At 40.2% G+C, this 27,972-nt stretch overlaps 1 protein-coding gene across 13 annotated transcripts; it reads left to right on the top strand.

The window, feature by feature from the left end:
• The first annotated feature begins 1,543 nt into the window (after positions 1-1,543).
• akna (AT-hook transcription factor) lies at positions 1,544-27,918 on the top strand. 13 transcript variants are annotated; one of them, XM_044174949.1, is made up of 26 exons: positions 1,567-1,838; positions 2,147-2,289; positions 7,811-8,355; positions 9,547-10,360; positions 10,514-10,817; positions 13,780-13,854; positions 15,379-15,441; positions 16,716-16,872; positions 17,143-17,243; positions 17,345-17,404; positions 17,504-17,622; positions 17,737-17,908; positions 18,790-18,977; positions 19,168-19,332; positions 19,527-19,740; positions 20,234-20,340; positions 20,599-20,861; positions 21,035-21,185; positions 21,761-21,913; positions 22,136-22,272; positions 22,659-22,778; positions 23,421-23,537; positions 23,756-23,851; positions 24,147-24,273; positions 25,741-25,797; positions 26,435-26,467. In XM_044174949.1, the coding sequence occupies exons 3-25, from the start codon at positions 8,070-8,072 to the stop codon at positions 25,757-25,759; spliced, it is 4,008 nt and encodes a 1,335-aa protein (XP_044030884.1). In that variant the 5' UTR covers positions 1,567-1,838; positions 2,147-2,289; positions 7,811-8,069; the 3' UTR covers positions 25,760-25,797; positions 26,435-26,467. The 13 variants fall into 13 exon arrangements, with proteins under 13 accessions (XP_044030874.1, XP_044030885.1, XP_044030884.1 ...); XM_044174939.1 differs by lacking the exon at positions 25,741-25,797 and having other exon boundaries at positions 1,544-1,838; positions 26,435-27,918; XM_044174947.1 differs by lacking the exon at positions 25,741-25,797 and having other exon boundaries at positions 1,568-1,838; positions 19,572-19,740; positions 26,435-27,918.
• The last annotated feature ends 54 nt before the right edge of the window (positions 27,919-27,972 follow it).

Raw genomic sequence — 27,972 nt, 5'->3', positions numbered from 1 at the left:
GTGTCTTTTCTATTAATGTCAATAGCAATCTACTATAGTTAACAAGATAAAATACTGTTTTCCTTTTGCGAAGGTAATCTTTCTACTAGCGTCTTTCTCTCAATTCAGTTTCAACCAGTTTTTCCGACTATTTGACATGTACTTTAAATGAATTTGACTCGGGGCGCCCCAGTAGCTCATCTGGTAGAGCACGTACCACGTATCAAGGCTGAGTCCTTACCGCAGTGGTTCGAGTTCGAATCCAGCCCAAGCCCTGTGCTGCATGTCATCCCCTCTCTCTCTCCCCTGCCTTTCCTGTCTCTCTCCAGTGTGACTATCCAATGCAAAGTGATCGTGAAAAGATGACGATGATGAAATCTGCACATGTATAACACATCCTGTGTTAACACGATATGTGGGCACCTTAATATTACACCCACATGCAAGATTGTTGCTTTATTCTTAGTCTACTGCACTGAGCCATTACAAAGCTTTAACATGAGACTTACATTTATACTCCATAGATTTTGTTTGGCCATGTACAGTGTATTGGAAGTGTAATCATTTCTGCGGATGATTGACCTTGAGATGACATAAATTACTTTGTTTTCAGTTATATTATAATAGAGCAGTATTATACGAATTAGTCTACCATGAAGGGTAAGCCTTACTTTTTCACTTTTTTTTATAACTGAACCTATAAAAGTTCACTTCCAGTCTTTTTTCCCTTTGTAAACCCAGTGATTTAAGTTTGGCAGTACATTTAATTTGCCATTTAAATACTGAGAATGATGTTCTCTGTTATCTGCGTCACAGCAGTGTAATTATAACATCTCTACTGGCAACTTTTTAAAGTAGACCAGTGTGTTAACCACTACATGGCCAAAAATATGTGGACAGCCACATATTACAGTCATGTGTAATTGCTGAACATGTCATTCCAAAACCATGGGCATTAAACTGCTGCAACAACAGCCTACACTCTTCTGGGAAGGTCGGGCTAGTCAAGTCCTTCCACACCAAACTGGTTAAAACCATTTTTATGGACCAGGCTTTGTGCAAGGGGGGCACTGTCAGGTTCAAACAGGAAAGGGCAAATTATGGTTTTTGCTGTTTCATGCTGTAAAAATACCGCCTGGGAAAAATCTCTTGAAAATTTCTTATATAAATTCTTAAATTTTATTTAATTTAATTAGTCATTTTTTTAGGTTTCTAAAAATAATTTTATACACTTTCTGTATAATTTGTTTCTATTTTATATGTGCGTGTATATCGATGAAAACCTGTGTTGGACATCAATAAAAGGACCCTTAAATACAAGGAGGAAAAGATGAATAACAGTATTTTCTTTATAGTTGTGTGAAATAGAAAAGTTAGGAAATAATGCCCTCTTGTGGCCACGTCTTTGAACTGCAAACCTGCAATGTTGTATTTCTCCCAAAATCAATCTAAGTCCCGCCCCTGAGCAGCCTCATAACCAATCACCACTCCGTCTTTGGCTTCAAGCTTTCTGTTGTTTTTGTTTAATAGTTGTCCTGAATTCTGGCTGTTAGGTAACGCCACCCTCAACAAACTCCACAAATTAAACGACTTTGTTTAAACTAAGATTAGAAATTGTTAAAGTTAGAGTCAGGGCCACTGTCTGGGCGAGATTTGTACGTGGTCTGTTAGAAGGTAAAACATGCCTGAAATACTAAACTCAGGACCAGAAATGTCCCAAAGACTTTAGCTTCGGGTAACTACTCTGCCAGCTAAAATCAGTGTGCCACACTCCACAAGACTGATAATTAGCCTCATAAATATCAGAAACCCCGGCTTTCTTGGGAGAAATTAACTCGTGTAACTCCTCCAGAATTAAGGTACCAGCACTACGTAGCTGAAAGTCATCTTAATGTGGGTTGTTTGCGTTTGTTTTGATGTCTAAATTAGGTGATGGTAACGATAACCAACTTTTGAATCTGGCACTCACTGTGTTAGCTTAACGTAAACGTTACAGTTACCAACCGTTTTGTCTAACGTTACTCCGCAGTTCGTAAAAGACAAATAAGTTGCTACATTTAGTTGTTTAACGAATGTGTAGGCTTGAAAGTGTTTGAGGAAACCTCAGTAACCTGTTAACTGTCGGTGGGTGGTGGTTTGTTGTGGTGTGTGTGCCATGGTGACACAGGGATGGGTCTTCTCTCTTAAGTGTAGCGGTTTTCAAGGCAACCAACCCCTGTTGCTGTGAAGTCTGCCAGAGGAATCTCTACACTCATTTGAAAATCCTGCCTGCTGAATCGACGAAATAAATGGATCTATCTATAATATGAGGTAAGTTTGCAATGCAATTCTGTTGATACAAGTACTATCAAAGTTTCTTTGTCTCCACAACAGTGTTATTTTGATTTCTCTGTGTGCATTGCCCTCAGAAACGCAAAAATATTGTTTTTGCTCCTCGGCCCACCAGCCTGACTGGTTGGACTTGGTTAACAGTTGTTGGTACTTGGATACTGTTGAGCAAGTCTTTCTTGAGTTTTTCTTGAGTTGAAATTACTGGAGCTTCTTGTTGTTCTAAAGCATGAGACTTGTGTTTGAATACAGCCTACAATACACTTTTAAGAAAGTGCATTGTTGCTGTAAGCTTTCTAACCCCTGCAGCTCAGAAAATCCACATGCAACTGGCCGCACAGATTTTAGAATACAATGTGACCTCTGATGGATCTGTTATTACCAGAAAAAGTAGCTAGGCTAACTGGAGAAAACTTGCTGTCTGTAGCCAAAATTTAACAGCATCTGGTCAAAGAATAAGTAAACAAGATTTGACCAGAATTCAATGCCAACTTTCAATCCTTGATAGTTTTTGATTCTCTGTGCCAAGGACACATTTCAGTCTGTGCCAAAAAAAGTACTGAGGTTTGATACCCATGCCCTATGTACTAGTACCGTTTTTCTGTTGGTGCTGCACTTATAGCAGTTGTTTCTTAACAAATATTTAGCACAAAAGGTTTTATAACTTTTTGAGTATCTGGTATTTGATGAACTCCACGATGTTGACAAAAAGAACATTCCAAGTCGATGCCCACTAGAATAGAAACTCGGGAAGAAATACAGCCTCTTGTAATTAATAATAAATTTTATTTATATAGCACCTTTCATACACGAAATACAGGTCACTAAAAACAAAAAAAGAGCAGGCAATTAAAACATTAGTGCTGTAACATTTTGATTTTTAATTTTCTTAAATCAGAGCTGCAACTAAGACCTTCATCATTATTGGATAACATGTTTTTTTTCCTTTCTTTCTTTTTTTTCTTGATTATTTTTTCCTGATTGACCAATTCATTGTTTAGTCTGTGAAATGTTAGAAAATAGTGAAAAATGCCAATCACAATTTCCCAGAGCCAAGGCAACATCTTGTTTTTCCAACCAACAGCCCCAAAACGCAAAGATATTCCAATTAAAATGATATGAAACAGAGAAAAGCGGCAAATCCTCACATTTGAGAAGCTGGAACCAGAGAATGTTTGGCATTGTTGCCCGATAAATGACTTAAATCATGAATTGATTATTGTCATTGTTGATTCATTTTCTTTCTATCAAGTAATCGATCAGTCATCTAATCATTTCAGCACTATTTTAGATAGTTGTACAGCTTTATTCAGTCACTCTTCTCACCAGTCCCCTCTGCACAGTGTATCCTGTGTCCTTAACGCTCCCTGTGCCTCTTAAGAAGATTAGCTGTCATATATTAGTCACTAGGCCATCCTAAACAGCTCACTGTAGCTCCAGTCTCTGGGGCAGCTCCAGCTACACTTCTGTTCACTGTGCTCAAAATTCAGCTGGTGTCACCCTGTGAAAATTCATGTAGTGTCCTTGTTGGCCGGGACTGGTTTTGTGACAGCTTTGGTTGGACCGGGAATGACAGTAGAGCTTGGCAGAAATTCTCCCCCTCTCTTTTGTCTCTCCTTTCCCTCACTCATTCTGTCATTCCTTTTCTCTCCTGCTTTCTCTCTCTATCTCTTGTTCCTACACCTCCATCCCACCTGTCCATCCTTAGCTCGTCTGACAGTCAGGTGATTACAGCCCTGCCTGCTGTCTTTCTGTCTGTCTGTGAGGAGCTGAGCTAGCCTCCTGTCCTGGATGTATACTGATGTCTGTTTACAATCAGTGAAGCCCCCTGTAAGGGCTTTAGAGCAGCTTAATTCCCCCCATCTGGCAGCTGAGATAAATCCTTAGTTCCCCTGGGCATGAACAGGGAGCATGAGCAGAGCAACAGGTGAGTTGTTTCTTTGCTTTATTCTTACCAAAGAGAAGCTCAGAAATCCAACAATTATGGAAAACTTAGAAAGTTTTTGAATTTGGAAATGGCTTTGATTCCACTAGAAGTTTGCTGCTGTCTTCTCTGTGCATGCTCAACACGTCTCTGTGTGTGAGACAGAATCACAGTACCACCCAAAACTGAAATAGTTTTGTAAAAGGTGACAGAGCTGGCACCGCTGGTTACGAGCAGTGATAGAAGAAGTATTCAGAGCCTAAGTAGAAGTAGAAATACCACAATGCAAAAATACTCAAAAGTCCTGCATTTAAAAGTTTACTGAAGTTAAAGTACATACGTATTATCAGTCAAATGTATGCAAAATGCCCCCATATTTTTTCTGATTAGTTAAAAACCGATGCATACACATGCAAGCAGTAGAGCGGAGTATAGGCCTTTTTCACAGAGGTCATTGTGACATGTCACAGTAGGAAAAGACAGGTGTAAATAATAAAATTAATGATGGTTGAATTCCATTTAGCTGCTATAGTTTCAGGGTCCTGGTATTCATGCTGGCTCAGTGTCACACTGTCATGGCTTACTGGGACACTTGAATAGAACGGAACCGTTGTTATAGTTATCAGTAACACCTGTGCTTTTGGCCTATTATATGACATTTTTGGATACCTAGTGTAGATACAATAACTGAGTTTTGGTACAAATACCAAAAAGATACTTTAAAAAATATCTTACTTATATGTAGACATATAGACATATATATATATATATATATATATATTATACACGTTTTTCTAGCAGCTGTACAAGAACCTCTCCTAAAGGAGTAGCCTAAAATTGGCAACATTTTGCTTTAATTCAGGAAGTATCTGATCTAAGCATTTAAGAAGACTACAAATCTGACCAGACATGTTTTTGCCGGCCTTTGGTACTTGACAGTTTGCGATACTTGGTGCTACAGACACATTTTGGTCGGTACCAAGAAGGTACCCAGCCCAAGTTGGCAGGATTTCCAATGTTATAGCTGGTTGAGGTGGGGCTGATTTTATATACTGTTGACTTGTTTAAATAATAATGCATCATATTTTATAAGCCTGTCTTAAATCTTCCATGTAAAAACCTAATTTGCAAATTTCCAGTAACTATGGCTATCAGATAAATGTAGTGAAATACAAAGTGCAATATTTCCCACTAAAATGTAAGGGGGTACAAGTATATAGTTGCATAAATTCAATATAATCAAGAAAAGTATAAGTAGGCTATCTTAAAATTGTACTTGAGTAAATCTATCTAGTTACTATTCACCACTGGTTACAAGTCTTAATCAAACAACACATATTTTCATTCTTATCTCCTGGCAGGGGTTTACGCCTCGTCTTGAGGCCCTTGTTTGTTAGATGAAGAAGAGGGAAATGAATAAATAATGTCATGATTATACTGTGAGTTCTAACTCTTTCTATTCTGAAGTTATTGTTTTTCGAAACCTACCTCTCAAGTTGTTTACCCGCTGAGCTGTGTGCTCTCATTCCTTGTGGTCTACTTTAACTGCATGGTGAGTTTGCCATGTTGGCCAGTGTGGAGACTTGCTGCTGATTTGTGTATGTAACGGTTATAGAGAGAGCACGGCGGGAGTCTGTCAGGCCTACACACTGAGCCTTGTGTTTGTTTCTAACACAATCAAAACAAGTGTCTGTGGATGCACATGAGTGCGTCTGGATTTCTGAGCAAAAAAACATAGGCCACTCTCCTGGTGGGTGTGTGTGTGTGAGGTTTGTGTGTCAGATAAGAGACACTGTAAGAAGCACCAGGCTAATAATCTTCTTGCGATAATCTGGGATATTGATGAAAGAAGCAAAGACGCATGGGGAACACTTTTCTAAATGAGAATCTGAGTGCTGCTGTACAGAATGTACTTCACTTTCTGCTTTTGAAATGCTAATGTCCTTGCATTAAGTTGACAGCAAGTTTCTCGGATAGTGACGCTTGTTAAGGTCTGTGGCTTGGTATGTGGTCGTCTTTTTTTGTCTAGCTGGCTGCTGATTCTGCTTCCAAAAACCAGAACAGTATAATACAGAGTTTAAATGCATACCTTGTTAAATAACTCATTCATGTATGATCGCTGCAACAGGTGGTTGGTCAGCCACCATCAAAGTGATGTTGCATCAGAAATGTGTACATGTGTACATATCAGGGAAATATACTGTGATAAAAACTATAAGGTGATAATAACATTATGTAACATTAGAGCTGAAGCGCGCTAAAAATTCCTTAATCAAAGTTTATATAGAGGACTTGGACTTGGATGTCTTTTGATGACATTTGAGAATTTGTAAGCATGTATATGTTCATAAATTAAATTATGTTCCTCTTTGTAGCATTGTAACAGACCGTTTTGGGGTGAGGAACTGGCAGCGTAGCTGTAACACAGTATGTTAAGACTTGTCAGAGATGTTTTATTGCAGATGCTGAAAAGCGCAGCTCTTGTTCATGTTGTGGAGTTGCCATAGTGAGCGTTGCAGCTCCAGGCAAATACTTTGGGGGTTTGATGTGACATTGTGAACTAGCAGTCTAATTCGAGCTCTGTTACATGTATGATAAGGTTGTCTCATAATTTAGAAAATAAATGCTGAGTGGTGCGACCTGATAGCACCGGATTTGAGCAGGGGCAATAAAATGAGTGCTTATCTGTTGTGTAGACTAACACAGAGTTCTTGTCACCTTGGAAACAAGTCCTTAAAGGGACAGTTCACCCCAAAATCAAAAATACATATTTTTCCCTCTTACCTGTAGTGCTATTTATCAATCTAGATTGTTTTGGTGTGAGTTGCCGAGTTTTAGAGATATCGGCCGTAGAGATGTCTGCATTTTTTGAATATAATGGAACTACATGGTACTCGGCTTGTGGTGCTCAAAGCGCCAAAAAAATAAATTTGAAAAACTCAACAGCAATGTCTCTTTCCAGAAGTCACGACCCGGTTACTCAAGATAATCCACAGACCTTGTTGTGAGGAGTTTCATGTAGAAACTATAGGTAGAAAGAAAATAGTTCCCAAAACCCAAATATATTCAATTTACAATGATGAGCAAGTATTTGGTAATTTTTTGTTGACTGACTTATCAATGAATAAATTAATTAATTTCAGAATTACTACATTTTAACAAAACTCAAAAACCCACACTTATCAGCCAAACAAATTACCTTTATGTTGAATAATGACACACGGACACTATCACACTGCTGAAAACAACTGCACATTACTGCAGGGAGAGAAATTACTAAAACTATTAACTGATTAGTTGAAATTGTTGCTGATTAATTTTTTTTCAGTTAATTTTTCATTTCAGGTTTTAGTCTGTTGTATTACAGCACAGTTTATCACTACTGGAGTTTGAGTTAAAAACGATGTTCAGGACAGTGTATTTCATTATGCACTGTGTATTTTCTTTTTTATTAACTTCACGTCATTGTGCATGTTTGCTTTTCTTGTTCAATTGATTTCCTCTGCAGACCTCTGTCTGACAGCTTAATGCTTTAAATGGTAATAGATACTAAACAGCTGGTACTATTTTGAGTTTCAGAATCTGCATCCAAAGAGATCTCCTCTTCCTCAAGACTAAAGACTGACCGATGAGTCCTCCTTAGCTGTACCTCTGGACTGTTACCAGCTTACTGACATGACCTGCAATCTGTAAACTTTTGTAGCCATGGCTTTGAAAGTGGACCTCACTGCAGAGCCAGATCAACCAGAAACGATGCAGAAGGTTCCTGTGCCGGGCTGAGACAGTAACTGAGGTCAGAGCTGAGATCTGTGGGAGGCAACAATTGGCTGAAAGGTGAATGGAGACAAGGAAGAGCACCACAACAGGGGTTCTTTTCTGGACCCCTGCCCCGGTCCGCACCTCACCCACCAGCTCTGTAATTTCTGAGGATGTGTGGGAGGATGAGGATGAAGAACAGGCAGAGAAAGACGATGACTTTGTTAGCCAGATGGACGAGAATGGCATCATTGGATTGTCGGAAGCACTGGAGGATGTGGAGTTGGGGGAAACTTGCGGTGATGCAGATTGTAATCCAAACTCGTACACCGAGTCACCAGGAGAGGATGAACAAATGCCGTCAACATGTGAGTCTTAAAGTTTTAATGTTCTAGGTCCTGTACTAAAGCACTTAAAGCTCCATACCACTCATTTTGCATGTTTTAGTTCATTAACTTCAAATTACTTATACTTTACATCACAGCTGACAATTTTGCAAACCAGGGCATTGTGTACTACTAGTTCCAGGCAGCCATCAATATTTTATAAAGGAACTGTTATGACTATAAAATGTCAGAAAATAGTGATCATTAGAATTCCCTAAAGCTCAAGGTGATGCCATCATATTTCTCGTGTTGTCCGACTACTACTCCACAGTCTAAAGATATGCAGTTTATTATCACATCAGAAGTAGTAGGGTAGCATTTCTCATTTTTGCTTGAAAAATGACTGAAAAGATGAATCGATTGTCAAAATAGTTGCAGATTACTTTTCTGCCAAATTGACTCATTGTTTTAGCTCTAATCCATCACACTGACCATCAAGTCTACGTTATTTTCTTTAGTTTTACATTATGAGGTAATGCTGTGCAGACCATTTTTTTGTGCTTCAAATATTTTATTACATTTTCAATGTATTTCTAGTTTGCAGTTACAATTCGACACATCAGAGAAAGAGAAGAAAGAATCAATGGCAAAAATGAATGCAGACTTGATGTTCACTGTGATAGATTACACAACTCAAGCAGGTTTCAAGAGTCTGCCTGTTGATTTTCATACCATGCAGAAATAAATGGACACCAATGGCTGCTTGGAACAGCGGAGAAAATATGTGACAAAATCTCTAATTGTCTAGCATGCATTTGAGAGTTGTAAAGTACTATACATACTAGAATTTTTCTAGTACATGTTCTAGTGATTTATGGTGAGCACAGATGAAGCAGATTAATATAAAAACAGCCCTCCAAGGTCAAACTCTGCTCATACATCGTTCTGCTCAGTGAAGGCCAAGCATTAATGTCAAGTAACAGTTAGCAAAACGTGTGTTTGATGAAGGGGGGCTTGTGTTCTGAGTATAGTTAATGCCAATATTCATGTAGTAATTGGGCAATATGGTTATACCAGTAAAGCCCTTTGAATTTGAATTTATCACTTGTAAACACACTGGTATGGTCCTTTAAAAGCTAGACGAGGCAACTGCTTTGTTGTGGGAGACAATTTATGCCTGCACTGTGTTGAAACCTACCTTCCCATTTCCCCATCTCTCCATGTCTTTGGCAGGTGATGACTTAATGGGTAGCTTAAAAGCATGGACAGTGGATGAGGAGGAGGTGAGCCAGAGGAAAGGAGAGCAGGTGATAGAGTGCCTCCGTGAGAGGGACAAATACTTGGACATGACAGAGGAGGAGAAAGATGGAGAGGAAGCAGAGAAGAGGAGTGGCAGGAAGAGAAAGAAAAATGAGCACAGTTGCACATCAAGAGAGCCTGGAACTAGCAATAGCTTGGCTGAGAGCTATAATTCCAAAGGAGAGATTGAGAAGATCAGCACTTCACAATCTTGCAGCGCTCACCTGCTAGCCATGGAACCAGCTGGAGTCTCAAATCATTACTGCCCAATATCCCAGCCTGTCACAGCCCCCTCTTTCCCCCACCTTCTCCACTTCACTGCTGAGGAAATAGCTGCTGCTCCGGGGATTGAAGCTGAAACTTTTCCAGAGATGAGCTTCATAGAAAGTCTTTCAGAATCACACAGGAGCCACATAATCCTCAAGTCCAGTCCTCGTGATCCAGAGATAAAGCTAACGGCTTCTCTTCAGCCAGCAGCCATGTTTTCTGAAGAAGTCATGTCAAATCATGACAGCGGAGTAAGTAATGAGCCTTTAAAGGGATCAGTTAAGTCAGATAAGCATCATAAACAGCCCACTCCCTCACCAAGGAAGATGAGGCAGCCCTCTCCTGAAGCTAGCTGTTCAAGGACTCATTCCTTCAGCACAGTCAGGGCAGACTTGAAATTCAAACATCAGACCACATATCCTGACAGAGAGCCGAGGACACCCAGAGCCGGGAGTAATGCTGCTGAAGTGGATGAATCCAGGTGAACCACATCCCCAGAGCCATTTATCTTTTACTCTTACCTTATGTTGTAGCTTTTTCGTCCATCCTTGCTTTTTTCAGTATTCATTGAAATTTTGATTGTATTTTTTTCATAAAAAGCACTAACCATGAATTTTTCTGCATGTGTTTCCAGAAAAGGGCCTTTGAGTTACCGCACACCAGACTTCTCCATGGTGGAGCCCAGGGTCCGTTTCCCCAAAGGTGGTTACAAGCCCCCCAAGAGCAGACGCTCTTCCAAGAGGGAGTCCCTGTCACCTGAGCCCCCCTTAGTGTTTAAATCCCCTGCTGACATTGTGAAAGAAATCCTACTGAACACCACTGATGGATCTCCTGCCTCATCAGACTCTTACAGACCACCAACTAGTGCCCTTAACTCCACTGTTCCTCAGGAGTTCAGATGCCGCCAGCAAGCCACCACACTGCTCGAACAACTACAGGTACTGGAAGAGACTGAGAGTACATCTACCCTGAGCTGGCTAAATTTAAAAACTGGTTTTGCCACCTAAAAACGTTTCACTTTCGTTTTAACGTTTTAATGTTTTTCAAAAATTGGATAAAGTTTAAAACACCAGCCTCCCGTTTTAGAGTAGACGGTTTCCCCGCTTTTGGAAAACTATGATGAAGGCCTGGTTAGGGGCTGTGTGACAGTAAAGTTAAGAAGACAACTGTCACTCATTTTGAATGTCCATATAGCTGATCACACTATACAGGTGTCGATATTAAGCTGTGTTTATGTTTATTTTGTCAGACGACTTGCGGCTGAAGATTGCAATTGATAGTGGTTTCGTCGAGCAGTGCAGTAGTTACTGTTCGCCTGGTTAACAGGTAGTTTTAATAAGCCACGATCAAATCACTTTTTTATGGTTGTCAGTTTTGTGACAACAGAAACAAAACAAATAGGTGAATGAGAACAACTTAATCGTGAGTTTGGCTGTATGGAAACACAGTATAGGTGATTACAGAGAGGACAGAACAGAGGTTTAACAGCTGAGACTCAGCAGAGGAACCGGACTGTCTGTCCCACTCACTACCAGAGGTTGGCTGTGATGCACAGTTTTGTTGTTTGATGAGGGGAAAGAAGAGATTTGGCCGATTTGCTATTGTTTAAGTGTTTTTACAAATTGTTTTACAGAAACAACCTGAAAACACTTGTGTGAATGCACGTTGTTTTCACGTATAAACTAAATTTTCAAAATGAGACAGCTTAGTGTGGATGTAGTCTGAAAAACATTGGACTGGTTTAGTAGGCTTAGAATAAGCCTTAATGGTTTTCTAATTTCAAAAGTTGAAAATGTCTTGCAGGATGCCACAATGCAAACATGATACAAGCTGCTAGAATTAAATGATGCTGTGTAGAAATTTGAACAAGGAGCTTGTGATACACAGTCAGGGTTGGCATTTGCTTTTTCATATGTTCCTAAAATGTCTTTTATCTTCTCAAAATACTAGTTTACTACTTTGACCCAGTGCACGCCTTCCTCTGAACATGTGATAACACAGAGAGGTATTTGATAAAGCACTGTACACATCTTTAGTCTTATTTGATTGTTAAAGAGCAGAAACTGATGTTATGACTTCAAAATGTATCCTCCCACTTTTTGTCTGGGAACCAGCTCAAGGTGAAATGGCTGTCAGGACAACACAGTGACAAACCCTGCATCTCACCTCCAATACCACCCCTAAAAAACCTAAAAGGAATTTCTTAAATGTCCTAAGGGAAATTTCCTCTTTCCTATCATTTTCGAAGTTTCAAATTTAGCCCTCATACTGTATCTAAAACAAGGTGCCACAGCTTGCAACCACTTCACCACCATCCTTGTTCATTCCCAGAAGCAGCGGTAGACCAGCTGTCCCACTTTACATCCTCCCTGTTTCTGTAGCAACGCTGAAGTCAAACAACTAGACATCATGTACTGAGCATACAAAAGTGAAATTAAACTTCAAAGTTTGTTTTATATTGAGTATACTGAAGATATTTCAATTACTATGTGGTACCACAAAGAACAATGAAGATTCACCCGTCTTCATTCTGTTTTCATAGAAATTGTGAAGAGGGAATATCAACCAGAAAAAGTAACTACAATAGCCAGATTCCAGTTAATATCTTTTGAATATCTGTTAAAGTCGTGGATGGTGTAGAGAATGTTTTTCGCCAGGTTATCAGATTAACTCTGCCCTTGTGTATTCTGGCCCATATTCCAGTGTTTCATTCCAGTGTTTCATTCCTTATGCTTTATTCTTAGTCTACTGCACCAAGGCAATCACAAAGTGTGGACCTGTGTTTATGCTCCAGAGATATCGATTGAAAGTGGGAAGCTTTTTAGGGTGACTTTTTATGCCCCCATCAGTTCAGTATATTCACCGGAATCATACATATGTATAATCAATATAGTAATAACTTCCATTTAGCCAAAAAATACACTTTATACCTTTTTAAGTCAATTCCTTCCAAGTATTCACTACATATGTATATTATATGAGTCTGGACAGACATGGATGTAAACTGCAACTTGACTGGCTGGCAGAGGCAAACATCCGCTGGCCGATAATTCTAGTGGTTCTTCTACTACTCTTCTAATTCTATTGGTCTTTTCTCCCTTTGTATCACCAATGTTATTTTAAGTTTGGCTACTGCACTAGTGCCATGCTGTACACACTAGTCATAATAGTATAATAGAGAGTCAGTAGCCTACATTTCATTTGCCATTTAAATACAAAGAATGATGCTCTATGCTATCTGCATCACACCAGTGCTGTTCCAAAACCTTGGTCATTAATCTATTGCTACAACCAGATTTTGAGACCTGGCTGCAGGGATTTGCTCTTACTCAGCCACAAGAGCATCAGTGAGGTCGGCCATTGATGTTAGGTGACCTGTGAGGTCTGGCTCACAATAGGTGTCCCTGTTCATCCCAAATGTGTTGGATGGGGTTGAGGTCAGGGCTCTGCAGGCCAGTCAAGTTCCTCCACACCAAACTGGGCAAACCGTTTCTTTATGGACCTGGCTTTGTGCACGCGGTGATTTGTCATGTTGAAACAGGAAAGGACTAAAACTGTTGGAAGCACACTATTGTTTGAAATAACATTGTATGGTGTAGCATTAAAATTTTCCTTCATTCGAACTGAGGGGGCCAAATGATGAAAAACAGCCCCAGGTGTACACATATTTTTGATCTACTGTGTTTATCTGTGGCGGACGTATGAGTTAGACCTAATGGTACCTAAATCCTGCTCTATTCCCTCTGCCCTCTCATTCCTTGCCTCCCATTTTCTGCCTAACTTTCTTTTTCCTTCTTCCCTTTTTTCTTGCCTCGCATTCTTCTTTTGCACTCTTTTTTTCTTCTCTTCTCTTCCCTTCCTCTTACTTTCTTATTTCCTTTCTCGCTCCTCCTGCTGCAGGAGGACTACAACAGACTGCTGACTAAGTATGCCGAAGCAGAGAACACCATTGATCGTCTGCGTCTGGAAGCTAAGGTAGTTAATGTAGAAATCAGGCTATAATTTATCGCTATTTAATGGTTTGCAGTAGTGCAAGGTTTTAAAAAACAGTACATATCGGTGCCATACAGAGTTCTTTTTGGTCTCAATTTTAAGTCACTATAACACATCCAAGTTATGAAAAAGCTTCAAAATGATGGACAATTTATTTTTCTCACACATTTTTATCAAATTATTCAATTCATTTTCAAACACAGACGGCATGTATAAATGTTTAACAGAAGTACCGGACTCACTTCTACAAGGATTTGGCTTTCATTAAATAAACAGCAGTGAAAGCACTATTATTTTTGCAATATAACCTAATATTAAGAGTAATGTAAAACCAAAAATGTTCGGAATGTCAGTTTGAGCTTCCCCCTATGTGTTTTGGCAATTTAAGATGTGACCATCGATTTTATCTCTAATGTTTCTGAGAGAGGCATCATACATAGCTGCTGTTTCATGTGCAAACACAGGCTGCATAAAAAGACAGAACAACTAGAGATACTGTGTGCAGAAGTGGAGGCTTCTCTATAGTTTGTACAGTAATATCTGAGAACAAAGGCACTCTGGGCGTCTGTGTTTACCCTGTACACAACACACACAAAAGTCTAATGAGTACCAGAACAAAATCCACGGTGGCACAGAGTCCAGAAACTGGGAACCAGCAGAAGGGCTCCTCTAAAATAAACTAAGGCCACAGTCCACATAAAATGGCTAAAAACAGTCAACTATAAGATCATCTTGTGACCAAACCTTTTTCCAGCCAGTGACATTTGGCCCTTTTGTATGTTTTTTCTTCATGTGGTCAGTACTCTTTTAGCATTCAGTAACATTCATTTGTTGTTTATCGGCTGCTATAAGTTTGTAGCTCAAACATTAATCATTGATTGAACAGACAGACTATTATTGTGTGTTTCCTTCATTTCTGGGCTTTAAATGGCGGCTGTGGCTTAGAAGGTCGGCGGTTCGATCCCGGCTTCTCCCAGCCCACATGCCGAAGTGTCCTTGGGCAAGATACTGAACCCTGAAGTGTTTGAATGATTAGTTGAAGACTAGAAAGGCGCTAAACAAGTACAGTCCATTTACCATCCCATAGATCGTTTCATTGTACTGTACACTGTTGTTTTGGTATTTTTGTGGCTATGTAATAAGACATTAGGCATTACAATATTCTGTGCCTTTTTTATGTGTAGAGTCAAGATGCCTTCACCAAGTACAGGGATAAACAGGCAGAGATATGATTTTGTTAGGGATTCTAGCATCAAGATGTAAATATTAAAAATGGTAATTATATATTTGTATATAAAATTTCAAGCTGTGCAATAGAAGACAAAATAAAACAATAAAACTAAATAATTCTATGGTTAAAAGTGCAAAGAAGAATTTAATGAAAGAACATTTAAAAAGGGAGTTTCATAAAACAAAGCCATAGATGCTAATTTCTTTATTTCAGATTTATATTCAAATATTTATTAGCATGTTGTGTGTCTTTATTCCTCAACTTTATTTCTACAGGACAGACCTATCGAGATCCAACAGCCCAGGCCCAGACATTGTCAGCACAGCACAGGCAGAACAGTATGTCAGAACAAATGATTAGAAATCTCAGAGAAGTGGGATAAGAAAGAAATGAGGGAGGAGCAGAGACAGGAGGAGTGTTGAAGTGTTGTGAAGTAGCTTCCTTAAAGAATTATTGGCCCATTTCGGTTTGAGCAGCAGTTCCCCACAATCAGCACCAATTAAAATCAGCTTACTGAGCTCCCCGCCTCTCCTCCATCTCCTTCAGTACACCACTGAACCACCATCTGTCTCCCCCTCCCTCTGCATGTATAACATCACACAGGCGGGGCGAGAGGAGTGGCTTTGCACTGAAATTTATTGTCAGACTGGTTTTCAATACAACAGGAAATGCATATAATCTTCTTAGACTTGAATCAAGGAATGCCATCATTTTCTTATTACAAACTCAAGTAATGATATTTCATACAAAACTGAAAATTTCCTGATCTTTTAAAATGAAAATTACAAAATGTTTTATTCTCTCTAATCAGAAATATATTCTAGTAGATGTTATCTCCAATCTTTCAGCATGCATCCATTTTATCAGAGTTTAGAACATTTCATATTTCCGACCCATTTTTTTCAGTGTCATGAGTCTTAACTGTATAATAAATGTGAAACAACCTGAAAGTAATAGTATGGAGAGAAAAAAACAAAAACAAAAACAAAAGCCACCTAAGTGGCTCACTGACTGACATACAGCTCATGAGCTTTTATGTATGTTCCACCCTCTGTCTGTCTGTGTGTGTGTGTGTGTGTGTGTGTGTGCCTGTGTCTGCGTGTGTTTTAAAGGGACTGCTGAGGTCAGTTTAAGGTCATTATGATTTACTGCTTAGAGGGCTTATCAGGGAGGTCGTCCATTCATTCCCGTTTTCATTAATTCTGTATGTGTGTGAACAGAGAGGGGAGGGGCGACCACCCAGAGTATGTATTTAACCTTAGTACTAGACTAATTTACTTTAGTCTAGTACAGTTCAAATTCAGATAGTCTTTTCTGCACTGAAATGACGTGTTTGGTGTGCTGTTGCTCAGGCTATACTTTAACATGGCCTAAAGTCTCATTCCTGGAATAAGGTACCAAGCAGAGTTAACCAGTGATCCAAAAATGTGGAAGTCTTGAAATGTGACACTGGTTGAAGTCACTGATATCACCATTCTTGTGGAAAGGAAAAAGTTGTGCCAATATATCACCAGACTTGTACATTTCGAAGTTATAATGTAAGCCGGTGGGCCAATGATAATGGGTGACAGATCATGTTCACGTGTGTTCTTATTTTTCATATCCCCACCAGGTGAACCTGTACTCGGACCCTCCAAAGCCCGGTCACTTGGTGCAGTCTGGACTGAACCACGACACTTCAAAGGTCATGACGATGGATTTTCCAAAGGCTCAGAGAGCAGAGATCAACTCAGCCTCTCATCATCCAAACGGACACAGCACTCATCAGAGTACATTCATCCTATTCAATATTTACCACTTTGCTATCAAATTCATCATTTCATATATCATATAAATCAATGAATCAGCTTTACCTCAGCTGTCTGAGTCACACTGCTCTTCTGATTTATTGCTGTACAATTAAATATTGTCACTTTAAATTTTTATCAACCTCACATGCAAACAAATCAACTGGCTTTCATCTATAATTCAGCTGCAGCTAACGTTGCATCCTTCTGAACAACTCTTCTTTCCACTGCACCTGTCTGTCAAATGAACAGGAAGTTCGTCTGCCTGTCCTTCGACAAGAAGCCCAGACCCTCAGGTGGGACAGCAGCTGGCCAAGATTCTCTACAATCAGGCCGACAAGTTCCTCCAGCAGGTAAATGACCTATTAAAACTATCAGTGATGGAAATCCTTACAGATTTGCTAGCTGATGTGAAAGTAATCAGAGATAAAGGTTTTTTATGTTCTTCATTCAGCTGCAGAGATTTGAGGATCTCCTTAAGAATGAAAAACTCAAACCTTTTGACCAGATGAAGGTAAGAACAACAAACTCACAGTTTAACTCTGTAACCCTTAAAGAATTACTTCTAATGGCCGCCTCATGTTCAAACTAATGAACCAGTGCTCTTCCTCAGGGTCTCTCACAGCTTGCTCAGGGGCTCGACTCTTTAGAAAGGGGCTACCTGTTAGTGAGGGATGAGCAGAAACTCCTGCAGCAGCAAGGGGCAGAAATCAGCCTCTTTGACCCTGAACGGTGAGAGTGATGTCCAAGATAAATATGCCATAGACTGCATTTTATGTACTTATGTGCATTAAGTTGTTTGTGCTGTTTTAATTATGTTTGTCTGTATGCATGTGTATGTATCAGGGAGCTGGAGGGGCTGATCTTTCAGTGTGGGCTACATATGGATGAGCTGAAGGAGCAGGTGGAACAGATGCAACAGGAGCAGCCCACCTGTGAGGCTCCTCCCTCTCCACCTTGTCACCCCATCCCTTCATCTGTCGCGTCTGAAGGGGGAGAAACTCTGACTCACCCACAGGTACCATCAGAGAGCTCTGTCTGTATTAATGCACTCCGTCCTTGAGCTGCACAGAAAATCTATTTGACTTTTTTAGCTGTGCATGTAGTGTGAAACTCTGTAGGTTGTCAGCATGTCTCTGCATCAGTGCCACAAAGAGAAAGTGCCATACAGGTACTGTACTGTACATTATGACTAGGGTAATTCTGAACAGAAATATAAGAGAAGAAATATAAATGTGTACACCCATAGAAGAAAACCTGTAGAAGAAACAATACAATGTACAATGTTGTTTTTTTTCCTGATAGGAATCATGTAAGATATAGTGGATGTTGCATTTTGGATTTGTCCAGTCTTGAGGGATGCTGCTTAATGCTGAAACAATTAGTCGATAGACAGAACATTAATCACCAACATTTTTGTAGAAAGTTAATCATTTAATCATACATCAAGCAAAAAAAACAACAAAAACATTTGCCGGTTACAGCTTCTCAAATGAGAAGAGTTTCTGCTGAATATCTTTTAGGTTTTGAGCTTTTTTCTGATATTTTATAGACCAAACAATTGAATGATTAATCAAAAAAATGTTTACAAATTAATCAATAATAAATATAATTGTTAGTTGTAGCCCTAATGCTGGTACTGGTGCTGATATAATATTGGATCTTTGTTCATGTGGAAGTGTAGGTCATCATCTGCTTTTATTTGTCGCCTGATCAGTAAAAATAGTTTCACTGAAAGATGCTAAAAATAGTTTCTTCTGCAAAGTGATTCCAACATAGTCCCTAGACTTAAAACAGGCTAATTAAACTCAACAACCCAACTCTGTTGGTTCACAGAGAACTCACACAATTACAGCCTCATCAGATTTTATATAATGATCTAAATTCACCTCCTTCTAGAGCCCACCTGTGCCTTTGCTGGTTGATGCAGGAGAGGCAGTGGGCGTGGAGGTGAGCTCAGCCAGTGAAGAGAGTGATGAAGAGGAGGCCGAGACGGAGGATGAAGAAACTCTGAATTCTCTCTACCTCAAAGCTCTGAATGGCAAATACAGACGTGTTGAACAACACTTTGACACACTAACGGATCAGTGAGTGGTGATGTTTGTGTTTTAAATTGTTCATTTGCTGTGGAAGGATTTTTATTAATGTTGGGAGATATTCTTACCCAAAAGGCTTTAGATTCTTTTGCTCACTGCCAGAGGGAGATTTGGAAAATAAGGACTTCAGTCTGCATCCTGGACTTATTTCACCCTGAATGTTTTTCCTTCTTCTGTTTAGCTACCAAAGCTTCAAGGAGCTTCCCAAACTTTTAGACCATAGCCAGAGGGAAGGAGCTCCCCTTTCTGCTGCCTTAAGAACCGACATGCAGCCTGGGGACAAGGAGAAAGAAAGACAGGGTCACGGAACTGGAAACCTGGAAGTCCAGAAAAGTCTTCCACAGAGGTTAGTTACCAGAGCTGCAGTTTAATCAGCAGCTGGGCAGCTCTGAGGCATCAGTGTGTCTAAGAATGTGTACTTTCCTGTCTAAATACAATTATTTTTATCCTGAATGGTAAAATAATACTGCTGTTTCAGCCACGTTTGATTAAAATAAGAAATTAGTAGCTCCGCTGGACTAAGTTCTATGTACTTGACAGGAAAGCCAAATCACACTATCAGGACTCTCCTCCTGTTCGCACCAGCAAACAGCAGACCAGCCAGTCCACCACACCCTCCGTTCATCCTCCCAGTAGCAGGAGGTTAGAGGTGGGAAAGTCCCACAGCAGCAGTCTGAGCAGTCTGGGGGAGATCACTGCAGTGGAGAAGAGGAATGCCAAACTCCAAAGTGGGAACAGCAGAGTGCTTTCTCAGGTCACTATATTGTGAAATAACAGTCTGTCGTTGATTCTACATTGATTCATTCACAAATGTGGCATGGTTAGGTGCGACAATGCTTAACATTTGATCATATGCAGAGTCTAGGCCTCCGAAGGTTTTACTTTAGAGCTTCACAACTAATCATGCTTGTAAAATTTTGCAACTTTTTCTGCAGTAATCAATTACAGGTTTCTGACCTTTCAAATATATTAAAACTTTTTCTTTCATTTTCTTCTAGAGTCAAGATATTGGTACATCTCATTAAGCTTTCTTCCTTAAATACTACTAAATCTATTTAACAAAATCAAATGAATCATGACTAGCTGTATTCATCCATCCCTAGAGCGCGTACCTCATGTACAAGGCAGTGTCCTTACCGCAGTGGCCGGAGTATGAATCCAGCCCACAGCCCTTTGTTGCATGTCATGTTAGATTTTAGAATGTGTATAAATAAATGTTTGAATAATCTTTGTTCTGTGTTGAGCAGGATGGGATCATCTCTCCGGAGACGGACAGCGGGTTTGTCGGTTCAGAGAGCAGCCGTCTGACTCCGGCAGCAGCTCCCAGTCCTCTCCACCAGAGGGCCTCAGAGAGGTGAGGAAGTCCAACACTGCTTCTATGCCTCCACACAAATGTACTGCACCATAAATTTTACCTCACGTGCTGTCCCCTACCCATTACACACACACACACAGCATACTGATGTCTGATCCTACAACTTTAAAGCCCTTGACTCTCTTTTAATTACTGTTTTCATCAAAGCAGAGAATGTCTGTCTATCACTCCATTTCTGACCATGTCTTTTGTGTTTTCTGTCTTTGTATGTTTGAATATTCTTCCATGGTGCAACAGTGTTTCAGTGCCTCAGGAGGGGAAACCTGGGAAGCCTCAGACGGTCCCAGTCTCAGGACCATCTCCTGCTTCCTCACCGTCACTCAGTCGCGCGGCTACGGAGCCCAATGGGGGCTCCCGGCTCACCCCCAACCAGCCGAGGAGAACCAGACAGGGGCAGAGGAGACGCACCTTCTCCTGCTCTCCACAGCGCTGGATCAGTCAGACAGAACAAATCAGGGCCGACAGTGGGACCAGTGAGTTTGGGCCGGAGAGTGACAGCAGTGAGTCTCTGTCCACCAACTGAGATTGTTGTCATTTGAAACACTTGCCAGCTTAGAATTGTTTTTAATCTATTAAATCAATAATAGTCATATTGTCCTGTTACTCTCTTACTATGTTTTCTTTTCTTTTATTGTGTATTTAACCTGCTGTCCTCCTCTGTTTATCTCTGCAGCTCACACTGTGTCTGAAGACGGACAGAATGACCAGTACACGGAATCTATCAGTTCCCTCCACAGCTCCAGCCCAAGCTCCTCCCCCTCTGCACGGTATCACCGTGGCAATTCTCGCAGAGCAATGAGCTCCAGTCAGGTGGCGAATCACATGTGAGTGTGTGTAGCAGCAGCCACAATGGTGATAGCTGTGCAAACAAGGCCAGGTTTATGTCTCCTTGCAGAGACTCCTGGATGGAAATTATTTTTGATGGATGAAAAATTTTATTTCAGGTATTTTCAGATATTTCCTGAAATTGACTTGTTAACTCCTGTAAGTTTACCTTGCAACATCAAGCCACAGATCTCATGAAATGCTGCACCATCCTTAACGTTTCTGTCATCATATTCTTTTATGTATTTTATTACAGAATCGGCTGCTATTGAATGTGGTTGCATATTAGGAGGTACTTTGTATTGTTTCCTGCATGGTGTGGTGTTGCATGTCTCTTTTCAAAGAGTGTGTGTATGTACGTTTGGGCGGACACCTGCATAGATACTTGGCAATTTGGTCACTTGAATATTTTCTCAGTGTAGCACTTGAGTGGTCACATTTGCTGGACTTTACTACAGTTTGACCTTGGATACGTGTGGTGGTGAAAAATTCAAACGTGTACTAAATGCAAACATGACCTCCATCTGGATTGTTTCATGTGATTTTAAACATCTTTTGTGTGTGTTTTTTTTAGTGATGCAATCCAGACGCTGCAGACCGAGGTGACCAGACTGAAGGAGAGACTGGAAAGATGTCTGAATAATAAGAAGCCTCTGAGTTCTATGAGAGCAGCTCCTTCAGCCCAGGAGAACTACACTCACTACAACACCTCTACACCTCACGTCAGGTTGTTTATTTTATTTTCCAGGTGTAACCACACAGTCCACCTGTCCTACAGCAACACTGCCCAGGCTACTGCAGTTTGTCTGCAGAGTGAAACCACAGGACAGAGCTCATAGCTATAGCATGGAAGCCTATATACATATACATATACAGTACATGTACTCTACTCATGCATCTGCTTTTTCTCGTCAGTTTGTACTTAATTTGGTCTTCTTCTATTGCTTAGGTCTGGGGAGCGATTGAGTGATGTCAGCAGGGGAAGAAGAGACAGACAGACGATTGATGAGGTTGAGTCTACACTGAGACGAACAACCAGGAAGAGACCAACGTCTGCACACAGACAAAAAACACAACCTGACATCTGTAAGTTGATCTGAATTTACACTTGACCCCTAACTCAGAGCTTTGCTTGAAAACTCTTGTATAATCCAAATTTTCCTACTACATATGTGTAAAGTGTGTCCTTCAGTGAAGAACAAGGTGAATAAACATGTTAACGGTTTATTAACATACATAAATGAGCCCTGTGGTAATGCATTACATTTAGTCATACTCAGGATTCAGTCCAAAGAGAATAACACATATAAATCCAACTAAATGTGTGTGCACAATGATGATGCATAGAAAACATGTATCCATTTTGACTTGTACATAGATTATATATAGAAACGTATGCAAGCACAGTCATCCTAAGAAAGCATGTGATTTGAACAATACAGCATATCATTTAATGCTTGTAATGTTTTCAGTGACAGGTTCAGAGCCCTCTACACTCCAGCCCCAGGTGTCCAGATGTACCCAAACATCCGCTGCAGCACCAGACAGCTGCAGTTCACACACTAATACAGTCCGCAGCAGAACACACCCCAGTAAGAACACCCATCCCTCCACTGCAGACGTTTTAGCTGACAGTCCAGTCCAGATGAACCTCCAGTGACTGAGCAGGTTGGAGTTTAGTGTCTTGCTCGCAGGCGTGTTCGCAGTGTCATTACAGCATTTGAGGAACCTGCAGCCTGTAGTCAGTTTCTCTAATCAACAGGACCACCCAGAGCCCTGTTGATGCAGTTCAGAACAGCGCAGTAATAGCAAGCAGTTATCTGACAAAACATAGAATTCCTTTTGTAATGCAGTGTTTTCCCTAGTTGCTTGCAAAGATATGTGGCTATATTAAGCAGACACTACAGCACTAGTAGAATTTCCTAAACTGAAAACATACTGCATGAAAAGAGCTTCTGCCATTGCTCATACAAGCCTTTTATAGCTTACTTAAGTCTCTCCAGCCCTCACCAGCTTCCAAATACTCTCCCAAAACGTGTGAGACACTATTATATTTCCATAGATACACACACAGAAATGTGACTACTTGTGAATTCATAGCGACATGTGTTCATGTCAGCACAGACTTTTAATAAAAAACGAAGTGTTAAGATTATCTTAATGTATTTTAGAAGCAAATCTGCCAGAACAGATTGTGCCTACCCTGCTGGTGAGTGTATTTGCGTGTGTTGCAGGGCAGCATCCTGGTGTGTCTGTACAAGTGTCTGAAACAGCAGATGAACCTGACAGCAGAAGTCGTCGAGCTCCTCTTTGTCCTCAGTGTTTGTCACGTCACCGAGGGCGACCTGAAAGTAAGGAGGCTCCTTTTATCCTGAGCAGGAAATTCTCCTTCTACATGTTTGTTCTTACTTGACTTTGTTTGCATTCAGGCAAAAAGGGTAAAATCCAAGTGTGTAAAATCCACTTTTGTTCATTTGAAACCAGCGTTGCAGTTTTGTCCTCTGTAATTGTCCTGCTCGAGTTGTTGTTGTTGTTCAGCCTCCTTAAATCCTACTTTTTTTACTGCCAGGGCCAGTTGGTGGCAACAGAGAGCCAACACACTCCTCTCGCTGTCGTCACTGTCCTCTCTGTGGGCGCCCTGAACCGTACAGAAGCACTGGGCCAGGTTAGAGACCATGTGATCACAGCTATGATGCTGCTCAGACACACAGTTAACAGAGCACTGAGTTTTGAATGCTTTATCTCTTTATACTCCAGGCCTTTGCTCTGTGTGTGTGGTTGATGATGTAATTCATGACTTATATAAACTCTCAAAATATGAGTTTGCTGTTCAGTATCAGTAGCACAATGTTCTGCACAGTCACTGTGCTAAGCACATGAATCAGTTCAGGCTGCAGTAAATGAAATTAATTTAATTATCTGAAGTGTTAATGGAGCTCCTGACCTCCTCTGCGATTCAGACTCCCCCACACACACAAGCTGCCAACCAGCCGAGACCCCTGAAAGAGCAGCGAAGAGCAGATACTTTGCAGCTGCAGCTCCACCTGCACTGCTGCAGTGCATGTCAGTGTGCCCACCCCCACTCCTGTAAGTAACCTGCCCCCACCCCACACACACACACACAAACACACACACACACAATATAATGGTGTGCCCACTGGTCTCTCTCCAATCTTAATGATTTTCTCGCATTGGCTCATTCACTAAGTGATGATTTGAAACACACTTCCATACTACATACTAGTGTTATACAGTATGTACTACACACTAGTTGTCACAGTGTATTTCTTTTGCAGTTAGTATATAAGAAATAATTTTGTACTAACAGGAAATATGACTTTTTAATTCTTTATCTGTAAAATATGATAGTCAAAGCTTACACCTGTCTGATTATTCCCTCATCAATGATATGGCTCACCATTTCAATTCCATGTGCTTGTCTTCACTAAATATTATTGCACCTCTTAAGGTTAGTCCTCAGCAAGAAAGCAGCCCTGGATAAATGATAATATTTACAGCTGTAAAAGGGAATGTAGGAGAGCAGAGCACATATGGGAAAAAAATCCAGTCTCCAAGTACACGACAACATTATGGAGTTATTGTTATACTATAATAATACTGTTAAGGATGCGAGGACAGACTACGTTTCAGAACTTATTTCTACCCATCAACATAACCCTAGATTTTTATTTAAGACAGAGTAGATCATCTGGTAAATCCAGCCCCTCCTTCACCAAAGTCACCAACAACCTTTTAATGGCTGCCGATGATGGCATGTGCTCAGTCCTTGTACTGCTGGACCGTAGCGCATCCTGTGACAGACTGAGGCACTGGGTGGGGATATCTGGTACAGCTTTAGAATGGTTTTCATCATACCTGTCGAATAGGAGGTTCTGTGTCTCTGAACAACTATATCTCTTCATTTTCCTCTATTAAGTATGGTGTGCCTCAGGGGCCAATTTTATTTTCTTTATACATGCTTCCCCTTGGGCACATTATTCATAGACATGGTGTCTCTTTTCATTTTTATGCTGATGATACGCAGATGTACCTGCCTGATAGATACACAGACCTTGCAATGCTGACATCACTTAACGACTGTGATGTCAAAAAATTTCCTTCAGCTGAACTCAAACAAAACAGAGATCCTTGTCATCGGGTCCAGCACATGGCAAAACAAATTCTGCCATCTACTGGTTTCCTATTGGATCACATTAAGCACATCTTAACTTTTAAAGACACACAGACCATTTTACACACCTTCATCTCATCATGCCTGGATTACTGCAACAGCCTTTTTACTTGCCTGAACCAAAAATCTATTAATTGACTCCAGACTGTACAGAACTCAGCTGCCAGGCTTTTAACCAGAACCAAGAAGATCATATCACTCCTGTTTTAGCTTCTTTACACTGGTTCTCAGTATGTTTTAGAATCGATTTTAAGATTTAACTGATTAATTTTAAAAGGCACTTCATGGCCTCTTTCCCTGCTATATCTCTGACCTCCTTAGTACTTTGAGATCCTCGGGCAGATGTCTTTTGTCTGTTCCAGAGACCCAGCTGAAAACTAAAGGGGACAGAGCACTTACAGCCTGCCCGAGGAAATCAGGTCGGCTGAGTCTGTGATCTCTTTTAAGTCCCTTCTTAAAACAACCTTTCCTGATTTTACTTGAGTTTTAATTTTCTTTAAACTGTCTTTTACTTGCTTAAAAATGTTTTTCTTGTTTTTATCTGTTTTATTTTAAAACCAGATGCTCTATAAATAAATAAATCATTATTATTAAAAACATCCAATATGTAAAACAAAAAACAGATGCTTATTGTTACAAGAGAATGAGGGCCTAAAATGAAGAATGGAATGTAAGCTAACGTTTTTGGAAAAAAGTCACTTGCCAAGCAATGCACCAAGGAAATAAAGGAGCTCCTCACAGCTGCAAAACATTGAACAGATTACGGTTGGTGAAACAGCTTGAGATGGTCCTCAGATAACAAATAAAATAAGTACTATATCTCTCACAACATTTCTTTGTCTTTGTGAAGTTTAATTGGCAGTGGCACTCCAAAGTCGCAGTTTGACATCCGTCAGCATACATATTCCTGTTGGTACAAAGAGAAATTAATTTGTATGTTGCACTTCTATACAAACTGCAAAAACTACTATAAAAAATAATATAAATTCTGTTTTTCATTCTAAGTTTCACCTGAACTGTTACTAATACTAAATTGCAAACTTACCCTCTCTTCAGGTTGTACTCATCGCCCCTCTACGTGTCTCCTAGCAACAGCACTGGCACATCCTCGGGGGTCAGAGGTCACGGGGAGATAGGGGGGAGGACAAGACGCTCCCTGTCCGCTGACAGGCAGCGCTCCTTGGACAGCTCTTTGAACAGAGCCATCAGAGCAGCTCGGCACATGAAACACACCTCTGGACACATGGCTCGCTCTCTGGCTACTGGACTGCACTACCAGGAGCAGCTGACTCAGTACTGCAGCTAACTAGTCTGAACTCACTTCACAGGCAGCTTAGACTGAGCAGCAATAACTGAACACCAGCATCAGTTCAGCTGCAGAACAAGGCTGTTGACATCACGAGGAGCCCAAAGATGGACCAAATGAATAAAAAATCTAAAATCCTTCTCTGCTTTGTAACATTTCTTTGGTTCCTACATTTGGAGAAAAACAAAATGTTGCTTAAGCTTCTTTTGCTGCATTATTTCTTTTAAATGTAATTTTATGGCAAGATTTAAGTCTCAGGTGGCCAAACATGAATTTGTCTTTTGCAGGTATATTATTATTTCAAAAGATGTGCTGGCATACATTGAAATGACACTTTCTAAAATGATGTAGTACTGTAGATCAGTTTGATAAAAATGTTGTTGATCATACTGATTTTCAGACCGATTAGTTTCTTCTTCATTGAACATGAGAAGTTACAGCTGTCATGAGTTAATACTCAGTTATTTTGAGCTATTTATTGATCACAGTTATTGATGATGCAATTGTGTTTTTTAAGACTTTTCTTTCAAAATCTAAAAATATGTTCAGGATTTCAGTGTTATTTTAGTTGCTGTTTTTCTTGTTGATACAGTAACATGCTGCACTGTAAGTGAATGCACTCGCTCATTGCACCTGGAGTCAGTTTTGGATGGTCATACAAGAGACCACCATGGATCTATTTTAACGGCTCATCTCTCTTTATCTCTAAAACATAATGAGGAGAGTCGTGTGGCCACCAAGGGCCTGAGATGCTGGATATCCTCAAAATTAGTCTGCTTCTATGTTGTTACTCATTTTACATGTATAGACTACACATTTGAAATTGTGGAGTTTTGGAATTAAATTCTGTACAGTATTTTATCATAAGTTTGCAAGTGTAACTGTGAGCCAAACAATGAAGTCTACTGTAACTGACCAGCTTTATGTGGAGCAAATATTTACATGCCAGCACTGCAGTGACATCCAGGCTGGTGTGGCTCTATCTTTATATGCAGGTGGGGCTGCCAACACAGACGGAGGAATAAGACTATTTTTACAGCTAAAATAATGCATTATATTTGGTTGAAACATACCATAGAACTGTGGATGTTTTAAGTGAATTCTGTTTTTGTTAACTTCTAATCCTTTTTACTTTTATACCATTAATTTATAACCGTAGGCTTTTTTAATAGATTGCAGGGAATATTTTCAGTTGTCCCTAAGGAGCCAAATAAATGTGGGAATTAACATTTGGTATCACTGTACTTTTGTTTTGTTTTTTAAGAAACTCCTAAAAAGTAAAAAGTTG

Source organism: Siniperca chuatsi, linkage group LG18 (genome assembly GCF_020085105.1).
Source record: "Siniperca chuatsi isolate FFG_IHB_CAS linkage group LG18, ASM2008510v1, whole genome shotgun sequence".
NCBI lineage: Eukaryota > Metazoa > Chordata > Actinopteri > Centrarchiformes > Sinipercidae > Siniperca > Siniperca chuatsi.
The sequence above is the reverse complement of the archived record's forward strand: the minus strand, read 5'-3'. Positions and strand labels throughout refer to the sequence as shown.

Coding starts and splice junctions, on each gene's coding strand:
- akna (XM_044174939.1), top strand. CDS start 8,070: ATGGAGACAAGGAAGAGCACCACAACAGGGGTTCTTTTCTGGACCCCT. Junction 17,244..17,344: donor CCGACAAGTTCCTCCAGCAG/GTAAATGACCTA, acceptor TTCTTCATTCAG/CTGCAGAGATTTGAGGATCT. Junction 22,273..22,658: donor AAAAACACAACCTGACATCT/GTAAGTTGATCT, acceptor TAATGTTTTCAG/TGACAGGTTCAGAGCCCTCT.